This window comes from Apaloderma vittatum, unplaced genomic scaffold, assembly GCF_000703405.1.
Source record: "Apaloderma vittatum isolate BGI_N311 unplaced genomic scaffold, ASM70340v1 scaffold24169, whole genome shotgun sequence".
Classification (NCBI taxonomy): domain Eukaryota; kingdom Metazoa; phylum Chordata; class Aves; order Trogoniformes; family Trogonidae; genus Apaloderma; species Apaloderma vittatum.
This window is the reverse complement of record NW_009733818.1, coordinates 6697-18446: the sequence shown is the minus strand read 5'-3', so window position 1 is coordinate 18446 and position 11750 is coordinate 6697. Positions and strand designations below refer to the sequence as shown.

General features: G+C 45.7%; 1 protein-coding gene across 1 annotated transcript; it reads right to left on the bottom strand.

The window, feature by feature from the left end:
- Positions 1–5486: 5486 nt before the first annotated feature.
- On the bottom strand, positions 5487–9581 carry RAB27B (RAB27B, member RAS oncogene family). The gene is made up of 5 exons (XM_009876052.1): positions 9429–9581; positions 7948–8033; positions 7327–7430; positions 6504–6627; positions 5487–5676 (listed from the first exon to the last, which is right to left on the bottom strand). The coding sequence occupies exons 1-5, from the start codon at positions 9579–9581 to the stop codon at positions 5487–5489; spliced, it is 657 nt and encodes a 218-aa protein (XP_009874354.1).
- Positions 9582–11750: the final 2169 nt, after the last annotated feature.

Here is an 11750-nt window from a genome sequence, read left to right as displayed (position 1 = left end):
GGGAGAAGTCCAGGTTTTCACCACTCTGCTTCTTTTTCCCATTTTTTCCCTCTTGATAATGAAGCAATCTTGCAACAAAGTTTCAAAGCACAAGAAGTACTTTGTAAATAATGGCAATTTCTCTCCACACTTAAGGGGCCGCTGTTGGCAACAATGTATCAACCATCGATTTTTGGCTTTAAACAGTTTGAAAACAGCCAAGACTTTATCCCAGGCACCACGTCCGGCGAGGTGAGTAGTGCTGTGTTCTGGTTACACAACGTGGAAACAGGCTCTACTCCCCTGGCAGGATGTGGATTTGCTTTTTCCCCACCTGGTTAAATTGAGGCTCCACGCTAATTAGCTTTCATAATCAGGTTTTTACTTTTTTTTAATTATTCTTTGCAGAATAAAGAACTGAAAGACAGGGTGGAGTTCTGGTCAGGCCGGCCCAAGGCTAAAGTTTCAAAAGCTGCCTGGACAGAGTAAGTTACACCAGGAGGTGCTGGGACTCTTGAGTTACAAACCTCTCGCCTTAAAATAAGCCCGGCTTGAGCAGGTAAGAACCAGCTCTACCTTCTCGTGCTTCACTCTGCAGCAAGATTCCGGAGCTTTCGGAGCATCCCCTTACCTGCTGGTCACCAGGTTGAGGAAACAGAGCTGAAAGAACGCCTGGAAACTCGTTTCCTACCGCTGTCAGAAGGACTTTTGCTGCGTGTTGCTCTTGCAAAGCACCTCCAAGCTCTCTGCCAAAGGTGCTGCCGAGCTGGAAAGAATAAACCTGGAAAGAGAGCAGGGAAGGGGAGGGAGCACAACGCTACGGTGTCCTCCAGCGAGGACTGAGCGTTAAAACAGGGTTAAAACAGCTCTTGCTTTCCTGAAAACTGACAAACGGTTTGGTTTTCTGTCTGCGTGGTCAACAATCCCCCGTTCCAGGGGCTGAGTCACACCTCAGGAGCTAAATCGTGTCCCCGACGCGTTTACGTGGCACAGAGGGACTCCGAGAAGGGCCGCGTCCCTGCTCCGTCTTCTAATCCCCGATGTGCAAACAGAGCGGCGTTTGGAGGGAAAAAAAATAAAAATAAATGAGGCTCAAAGGTACAAAGTTTGTTTGCTCCTTTGCCTCCCCGAGGTTAGATCCATTACTCACTCAGGGTGTCACGCCGGGCTTAGCCAGGTGCAAATAAAGAGTTTGGCGCTGGCCGGGTTCCGATTCCTCACTCTCCGTTGGAAGAGGGTGAGTTGTGTAAGTTTGCCCGTTTCCCGGTGAGGGCCGGGAGCTGCTCCGCGCTCCTTTCCCACCCTCCGTGCGGTTTGGGGAGAAACCTGACGCCGGTGAGGTTTGCATCCTCTCTTTTCCCTGCTCCCCCCCTTTCTTTTCCTAAGCTGCTTTCACACCTCTTCGAGAGAAGCTGAAAAGAGCTGAGACCACCGGCTTTAAAAACGTTCTTTTTTTATTCTGAAAATACCAGTGCAGAAACTGAGTCACATTCTTCAGCTGCGTTACACGAACCCGGTCCCCAGTGAGTCGACGGGACGGTTTATTTTTTGAAGCCACGGGTACTTTGGTACAACAGAGTGACACCGAACAACCGGTAAAGCAAGCGCCACGGTCCAGGCGAGGGGCACCTCTAATTGAAAACAAAAAAAAAACCAATTTATTTTTGCTCAAGGTAAAGTCTCACTCACACTCAGGGCACGAGGCGGAGCACAGAGCGGGGTGAAGAACGTAAAACGTGCTGCCGGGAGCGTAACCCTGCCCAGGCGATCGATACAGGACGCTCAGGGTTGATCTGGAAGGTGAAAGATGCCCAAAACTGCAGAAGAAACGATTTAACTTCGCTTAAGTCGAGGAAAATGTTAAGATACGCTTTGCCCATTAAGCCACGAGGAGGACGGACGACGTCGAGGTCTCGCTTTCTAAAAGTTTCACTAGGCGAGCCGACGGAATAAAAGCAAAGAATCATTTCCTCCGTTGCTTTTAACAAGTTCAGATGTAAAAAAATAAAATAATTAGAAATAGATCTGCCCAGCATCTAAAAATAATCCCAAAACAACAGCAGCCTCGTTAAAAAAAAAATCAACAAATTTAGCCTACGCGGGCGAGTTTTGTTTCCTGGAGGATGGTTTATGTTTAAAGTAGAATTATTAAGGAAAGAAGCTGTGAAAATTTGGTTTTCAGGAGGCCTAAAGCCATGTCTCTTAGCAGCCAGGCAAAAAACTATTCATTTTAACAGCTTCTCTTCAGCAATAACACTTTTTTTTCCCCCCCCTTCTTTTCTTTGTAAGTAAGAGCAGGGTCTGAAACTCCTACAGCGTTCACACCAGTCCAAAAATAGCAGTCGCTCGAGGTTATTTTTAATGCTTTTCTTCAGCTCTAGTGCCAGGAACACAAATTTTAAAATAGCAGCCCAGATTTTATTTTATTTTTCCCAAAGGTTAGGCTGAAAACATTCATTATATCCCCAGACTGAAACAGTTTGAGGAGATAAAACCTCTTCTAACAGTCCTGCTCTGGAGCAGGTACCAAAAATCTCATTTAATGCAACTTTATTCTAAAAAAGTTTGCAATCTGAGCCTCTAAAGTGTAAACATAACACCCCTCTACACATTCATGATGTTAAACGAGATGCAGCCTTCAAATAAAAAACTGAAAAAACAACAGTTAAGGCAATTGGTTCTTACAAAGTTGCCAAGCAAGGACCTGGCAGCTGCTCTCAAATTTATCTTTTGCTCCATCACCCTTGCGAGCAGTCAGCAAACTGCCCGTTCTTGCCTCGTTTCCTCTTTTAAAAAAAATAGTTTCAGGCACCCAAACCCCTTTTTTTTCTTTTTAAGAGAAGCTGCTGCAGCCACAGTTTGGCACCTCGCGGCTGAGCGGAGAGTTGCTCCCCTGCTGCCGAATTATTTTAGCTGGAAATGAGTCATTAGAACGAAGGGAGGGAAAAACACAGAAACCCCCCCCAAAAATGACGCGCGTTACTAGCCGATCGCAGATAAAACATCTCCTAAAACGAAAGCAGCAGCTGAAATGGTTGTGAAGCCCAACATACCTGCCCCTCAGCCGGTTTTAATGCCATGAACGGGTGTTGCTACACATCAGCAAGGGATTCTGTAAGGAATTCTGGGGAGCATCTACTCAAAACTGAGTCGAAAAATAATGATAAATACTCTCCCGGCCTTTTCCACTCACAGGAATAATTTTCTTCGCAGCCAGACGAGTTTTAATGCCATGAACGGGTGTTGCTACACATCAGCAAGGGATTCTGTAAGGAATTCTGGGGAGCATCTGCTTCAGCATCTCAAAACTGAGTCGAAAAATAATGTTAAATACTCTCCCGGCCTTTTCCGCTCACAGGAATAATTTTCTTCGCGGCCAGACGACACGTAAAATACTAAAAATAAGCTTGTATGGCTGCGGATGCTCCTGGGATAGGTGCTTCCGCACACGTTTTGGTTTTCATTTTAAATTTGAGCTCGTTTCGCTCCTCACTCCACAAAAACGCTCAAGGCCCGACTCAACCGAGCACTTACACACACGCGAACCGGACTTTGGCACCGCAAAGATTCGGCGACGGGTTTCCTCCACCAGAACGGCCCCAGAAAAAGGCTGCGTTTTTCTATTCACTCTTAAAAATGAGAGGACAAAAACGACCCGTAGGGCAGGAAGAAGTGACCACAGCGAGCTCTCCGAGAGGCGTGACGCCGTCACGCACGGGATTGAACAACACCAAGAGGATTAAAGGGAACGGATTCAGCAAGAAGTCCGGGAATTTGACTCGTCTTGGTAAATAAACGATCTGGGTTTGTGCTCCGAAGCAAACACGTGCGATTCAATTTTTGCAACGGCACAATTTGGATTCAAGTTTTTAGCGGGATGGGACGAGGCTACGTTAAGCTCCTCAGCCCATCCTTCGCAGCAACTCCAAGACATACCACTATTTTTTTATTGTTTTTAAGGTTTTATGCTGCATCTTAACAAGCAATCCAACTTCACTTCGAAGTAAAAACGGAACCTCCAGCTTATACGATCTCAGGCAAGCGAGAAATCTATTTGAATATCAGCCAGCCTTACTTCAATCTTCTGCCTGTCGAGTATCACAAGAGCTTTCCCACCTCTTGAGGTGTCAGAGCTGCTTCTAGCCTACAAAAGGACCCACATTTTACCTGCTTCTAATATATATATTTGATGTAGCCTTTAGGTAGAGCCTATTTTACCATTTATATCATCTTTACAGACTGCAAGTTGGATTTCTGGCAGCTCTTTGGTTACTCACCCGAAGGCTCTAGAGCATCTGCCCTGTTAACACGCCAAATCAGCTCCTAAAATCCTTTTAGGAGCCAGGCAGAAAAAAACAAACAACACAACCCTGTTCTATTTTCTGCAGCGAATCTGGTAAATCCGCTGCCTTTGGGAAGCGCCGCGACCTTTCGCTCGCTCGCCCTCCCAAACCTGGCCCTTTCGAACCGATCCGAGCCGGAAACACGTCAACGCGCCGAAGCCAACGCGACCGATTACGCCCGACTCGCCGAGAGATCCGTCTGCCCCCTCGATCTGCCGCCTCCCGGCGGATTCCCAAGCAGCTCGAAGCGCAACAGACCTTTAGCTACCACGTGTGCGAAAACAGAACGGTCATCCTGCAAAGAAAGGATGGGCTAAGCTAATAAATAAGCTGTAAATTGGCTTAGAAAATGATCTAGATTTATAAATATAGCATTTTCCTTTCGTTTTTCCCCCGTATTTGCCTTTGCTCCTGCTAATTTTCCTCGAGATGAGGAGGGGAGAATATCTTTTGCTTACGGGGAATGTGTCATTTCAGAAAATATAAGTTACTCTCTATTCCCATACTCTCTTCCCTATAAACTTGGGATTTTTCCCTGCTTGGATTCTTGGCAACACGAGCAAATGCTGCACAATTCCCTGATAGTTTTGGTTTTTTTTGCTCGAACTCCCTCCCTGCAAACCCAAACCACACACACGCGACCCCCATCCACCCTCCAAACCACCCTTATCTGTGATTCAGCAGCTTCGCTCGCCCGGTGCAAGCGATCGAGTCCCTGATGCAGCTCGAGAATTTGAAAGAAGGAGGATTCTGTGGGGGGAAAAAAAACGGGCCCAGACCTAGAAAACCACCCACCCCCCTTTGAATTTCAGTAGCCGGTGCACGCAGACAACAGGTTTTTAAAAAAATAAAGCTACTTCCCTCTCTTCAGTATCCTGATCGCGCGAAAAATAAAGATGAGGGCCGGGGTCAGGGGCGGGGAAAGGAGAGGGGAGAGTTTCCCATGAGGATGGCGCCGCGTCAGGAAGAATCATTTCAGCACGAGAGCCTCACGGAAAAGCACAGCTTGGAGTTCGAAACCAGTTCTTTGGAGGGGAAAAAAAAAGAAAACGACGCACGGTCCCGCGAAAAACAACATATTTGCTTCGCTGGGTTGGAATCTGGTGGTAGGTCGACGCGCTTCTGACATCTTTTTGGCCGTTTCGCACAGTTTCGAGGTGCCGTTTAGCAGGCGCATCTTTTCTCCTCGGCTTTGGCCTCCTCCAGCTTTCCCGAGCTGCCTCCGTTGGCCGTGTCGGAGCCCTGAGTCTTGTCCACGCACTGCTCCATGCGCTTCATGATCAAGTCCAGGAGCGTGTCCACGGCCCTCTCCACGTTCTGCCCGGTAGCGGCGCTCGTTTCGAAGTACGGGATGCTATGGGGGAAAAAGAAAAGGATCACGGTGAGAGATTCTTCGCCAAGACTCAACTAACAGGGATCTCTCACCGTTACTGCCTCCCTCCCTTCCTTTCCATTCCTCAAGCTTCGCTGTTTCCATTCCAAAATCCCCTTTGAATCCTTCCAAGTCATTTTTTTTGGAAGAAAAGCCTTGTAGCAGTAGTTCCATCACGTGAAAGGCGGCACAAGCTAACTCCTCCTCGGTATCACTGCTCTCACCTGGCTGCAGGCACCTCTTTAATATCCTTTCAATATTTCCAATTTGTTTTTTATTCCTCAGGACTCTTTATTAATTACATTACACACTTAGAGGATGCTCTGCAGGCGTTCTTAGCGCACAGAAATGTAGAAGGCTCACGACAAGAAGAAAAAAGGCTGTTAACAGCTTCACCAGCCATCAGGAAAAACCCAATAAATTCAGCGCTGCAGCTACAACCTGACTAAAATCCATTTCCAGAACAGAAAAGCAAGTTATAAACCCTGGTATTTAGTTTGTGTCACTGAGTATGCCTTGGATATACTCTGTCTTGATCTCTCAGAACGAGCCAACGTCCCAAGAATGTAGTTTTCTAGTGAGAACGTTTCGTTTCAGCCTTATTTCTCACATCCCAATGTTTTTGGTGGAACTATGGAAGGGAGTGTTTCATTCTATCTCAAACAGGTCGACCAGAAAGTGTTTCAAGTTGGATATCACTCCAGGTGTCTGTGATACTGCAAAGGCCATAAAATTTAGAGTTTAAGTACACTTGCAAGTCATCAGCTGCACTTAGGGACTGAATGTAGCGTCTGGCATCGTTTCCTTACCCATATTTGTCCGCCAGATCTTTCGCTTGCCTTTCGTTTACCTCCCTTTGGTCTGACAAATCAGCTTTATTGCCAATTAAGACGATATCTGGATTCTCACAATAGGCGTTGGCTTGCAGCTGACCTAGAAACAACAAAAAAGACAAAGGATTTAAGAGAATGTTCGAAGACCGTTGAAAAAAATCATTCAAATCACCTTCCTCGCTCCCCCACCTCCCAATATTCAAGCCGACCACTTCACGCCGAACGCTTTTCCTTCCAAAATGCTCTAAATATCCTCAATTAATACCAAACTTTTCAAGAGTTTAACCACTTTTACTCCAGCTGTTGTCCGGAGGGAAGCCAACAGCAGAGTACGCTATGCGCTTTCAAAGCAAATTCGCAAAGCCCGGTTCTTAATTTTAAATTTAAGCCTCAAAGCAGACGGGAAGGAATCCTGTGCTCTGCTTTACAAATCAAAACCACGAAGATAACAACACCATCCAGTTTTCCAAGCTCCTCTATATCACCTAAAATACAGGGTACGGCCAAGGAAGCATCACACGCCACGAATTTTGAAGCGGCAACAGATTTATCCGAATTGTGTCAAATCCAAAAGAGAAAATGCCCAAAACAGCCTATCATGAAGGAAAAAAAAAAACCACAAAATACACGTGTATCTTCCCAAATTGATGAGGTTTTCAGCCCAAATTACAAGCTGCACTAGACGTAACTATTTCCTTGGAGCGTTTTCCAGCTCACAAGCGACGACACACGTAAAGCTTAGAAGACAAAAATGCACGAGCAAGCTTCAAGCCGCCCGATAAACGATGGTTCTACTTACTCATCCAATTTCTGACGTTTAAGAAGCTCTGTTGACTGGTGAGATCGAACATGAGCAAGAAGCCCATGGCATCTCTGAAAAACGCCGTGGTGAGGCTTCGAAATCTGGAAGTGGCGGACAAAAAACAAAAAAGATGCTGAAGCGTTTGGCGTCATCGCAGATCGCGGCGACAGAAATGGATTCAGCTGCTCAGTCGATGGATGTGTTAAAGAGAATATCGAGCTGGTGTTAAAGAGAATATCGGAAAAGCTGGTGGCTTTTCTTTTTTTTTCCTGAAAAGAAACTGGTTAGATAAAAGAATCCTTCCCCGAAGGAGGATTCTGCTCGCTCGCAAACTTAACGGATGTCGATGAGGAAGACAAACCAAACCAAAAGCAGAAGATCAGAAGCGATTCTACCCAGCACTGGTAAGATTTGAACTGGAATTCTCTTCTGGAGGAGATCAGGAACACGTTACGAAGCCAAAATAACAGTAAAAACTGAAACAACAAAAAAAATCTAACCCATAAGGAGAATTGAAGAGATTTTTTGAGATTTTGCACCCGAACAGACTAATGGTTTACCCAGCAAGGTGGGAAAAAACCCCTCAGAATTGCTTTCCAATGACCTCACTTCCGTTACCTTTCTTGCCCGGCTGTGTCCCAAAGCTGGAGATGGACTTTGAAGGCTTTTCCTGGAGATCCATTTGGTCCTCTGCTGGTGTACACCTACCGAGACAGACGGATCAGTACAGCTCACACCGGGTCACAGCCTTGGAAAAAGTTCATCCCTCCAGTAAAAGCTGACTCTCACCTTCAGAAGCTACTTCAGATTGGTTCTAACAGCATTTGAAAACCCGGGAGCCACACGAAACGGCCACGAAAGCTGAACTTCCCAGATAATTTAGTGGGATTTAGAACTTCGAATTAGACGCCGATCCTTTAGAACCTGGCCCAGCGCTGTGCTGAGCAAGCTTTCTGCGTCGTGTTTAGAAAATGGATGAACCACTGTTATAAAAAGCTATTTTTTCTTCATTAACTTCTGCTGGGCATTAACGACTTCCGTGCTAACCGCAACTGCAAACTCACGGCGCTTAAAGACATCGCCGTGACCTTTCGTTGCGGCTCAATTCTTCATTAACACAGGGTAAATTAGCTGGTGCAGTCAAAGACAGAGGCGAAGGGAGGCAAAAAACCCCTCTGAGGTATTTCAAATCTGTTCAGATGTCGTTCCTCCCACGCTTACATCTCACTCCAAAACGGGCAGCGATGCAAAATTACAGAAGAACCTTTAGCAGAAAAGTTCAAGCCTCTGGAAAGAATCCAGCGGCCGTGTTCAAAACATGGTAACGAGCACCTGAGCAGCCAGGGAAAGGGTATTCCAGGAATTTGCATGTTTATTCCTTGGAATAAAACCACATTTTCAGTATTTTACCCTTATTACACCACTGCAGAGAAGGAGCCTGGTTCCACTGCAGCCTGAACTTTACCACCCTGAACTCACACAGGGCTTGATGATAATTAATAATAAACATTAGAAACAGTCTTTGGTTCTTACATTCACCCCACGAAGGGCTGAGGAGCACTTAAGTTTTGCGAAAGGTTTCTATCTTTCAGCTGAGAATGTTTTTCTATTTCTTTTGATTAAGGAAATAATTGCCCAAGGTTTAATATCTTATATTTGTTACGGTTTACTGCTCAAGCGAGCTAAGAGGATTCCCGTTAAAAAGCTGAGTTTGTCCCCTACATTTAGCCTTTATTTGTCAGGATCTGTGAAGAGACATATTAGTCCCATTAAATAAAAATAAACCCCTCAAAATGCCACTAAAAGCATCTGACTGACACTATGGAAGACTCTCATATTCTGCTTAACAGCAGAAAACAGAAAAGGAAGGATCCTTTTATACTCATGTGCAATAAACCACTTCACAATCCAACAGCAGGGTAAGGACAACAGCGTTTTTCCTTTTTACCCAGTTCCTGTTTAGGATTTAAGTAAAAAACTAGACAAGGAGAAGCACTATCAACTCACTACACCCCTGGTAAGCCTTTATACGAAGTTTGTGCTCAGCAGAAAATGAAGAAAAGAAAAAAAAAAATTATCATTTGTACGACACAACTTACCACTCGCTTTTCCCGAAAATCTATCCCAACTGTCGTGATGAATTTTGGATTAAATTTGTTGTCCGTGTATCTGTACAGGAACGTCGTTTTGCCAACCCCAGAGTCTCCGAGGGCCAGGAGTTTGATCAGATAATCATAGTCTCCATCAGTCATAGTGCTAATTTTTAGGAACCTACGTAAAGAGGAAGAAAAAAACCCCATGATTTAATGATAACAAAAGATCTTGTTAATCCTCGGGGCGGAAGAACAGTCATTTCATTCAGATTTGTACCAAGACTCATTACTGCAGTGTCGGACTCTGGGCCATAAAAACTCCTGCCTGTTTCAGCAGAAGTTTTTAATTTCCATCAGAATAAACTCTGCCTTCCTGGGGCATTTAAATCAGCACGTTCTGACCCACTTTGAGCAAAAGAACGAACTCAGCCCACTTGAAACATTTCAAATCTGAGGAAGACAAAAAGCTGACTGTGCACCGAGCGGTTTCGCTGTACAAGACTGAGACAGAGGTGCCCAGAGAGGTGGGTTGAGATTCTGAGAAATTCACCTTCTGAGGAGAAAGGTTGAATGAATTTAGAGAAAAAAAAAGACCCTGACCTGATGGCACAGGGGAGGGGAAAGCTAAAGCACCGACACAGCGACTTCACGGAAGTTAAATTTCGAGGCTTTTCATCCTTTCCAGAATAACCCAAGTTTACCACAAGGCTCCACTGAGCAACAGGAATTTCTCCCCACAAGTCTGAGGATTCTCAAACTCCAAGCATTTCTGAGCGACGCAATTAACGGCTCTTCAGGCGTTTCGTTCCTCAGATCAGAAAACGATGGGAGTTAATTCTCCCCCAAATGCTTGATTGGCTGCACAAATTATTAATGTGGGATGCAGCAACTAAGAACTTGCTCCACGGGAACTTTGAGCATTAGGGTTTTAATTTCCTTTAGGATGAAAGAGTTAAAATTCGCGCTGACTACTAGTAGAGAACCAGCTAAGCACGACTTTAAACGTCTGTAATTAATTGGATTTGAAAATGCTGAAAGTTTCCCGACAAATGTTAACTTAAACAGGGCTCACAATTGGAGGATATAAATTCTAGGCCATATCTGAAACAAAAGTAAGGTTCTTCTGTGGAGGAGGTTTGGGGTTATTAAAGCCAAGAGACTTTATTTCAAGAGACTTTCTTCCAGAAAAATCTTTATATCAGGAATTTATTAACAAGGCTTTGCAATATCCTTCCTTCGCCTCTAATTCTAAAGGGCTCGATATATCGAGCTTCCGAAAACAAACAGCCTTGGGCTGTAACGCAGGATCTTGCACGGCTAAACCAAAGCAACTCCACTCAGGATTTCCATGACGACCTCCAGAACACACCCCTTCCCCACCCCGAAAGCGTCTCAACGGACTCCAGGCTGTAAAACCAGCGAGGGCGACACGTTTTGTAGCGACTCCACCACAGATTCCCAGCAGCCAGAGCAGCCAAAACCAGCAAGGGCTCTCCCACCATCGACCCCACACACCCGCAAGCACCAAAAAACCCAAAAAACCCAAAAAGCCCCAAAAAACCAACTTTCTGCTCAACTGGCACCGTCCAACCCGCAAGGCCGTGTCACCATGGTACCAACTAAGCTTTACAAAAACCCCAAGAGGCCTCCTGACTGTCCCTTCCCATCCTCTCTATCAACAGGGCCAGCAGCCAGAGGATGATGTGACGTTTCAAGGCTGCACAACTCGATGGAGCTTGATTTAAAAAGCTTTTTCCCCCGCCCTCCCTCGCCGCTTTCTTGGCAGACAAGATTCCCATCTAGACCAGGAGCGGTTATCTCGCGTCTCGATTGATTATTTTGTTCCTGATTATTTTGTTCCACTCCTACTTAACGTCCTCTAACTACAGGGGGAGAGACCATTTAAAATTGTCAGCAGATACTCCAGGGAACGTTTTCTTGATCGAGAGATGTGGCTTCACATAATCCTTTCGACATTCAGTTATAGCCTCCGGGGAGAGGAAAATCTACTCCTGGGGCACCGCGCCTTCCCTCTGCCGCTCTGCAAATCCCACCACACCGACGAGCCTCCCAAGGTTTGCACGCCCATCAGGAACACGGAGAGCTGCGGGAAGCAATTCTACAGTCGCGCGAGCTGGAATATCATCGAGGAAACATTACGTGTGAGGAAGTCGGCTGCAGAAAACAAAGTTTTATCCCCCTCAACGCACACGACCAGTTAAAAGTCACACAAAGTGGTGTATAGATAGCGCCGGCTCCAGAAAACGCCGAATAAAAATCACAGCATGCCTATCGTACCAGCAGCGGGTCAGCAAGAAATTCCTCCCC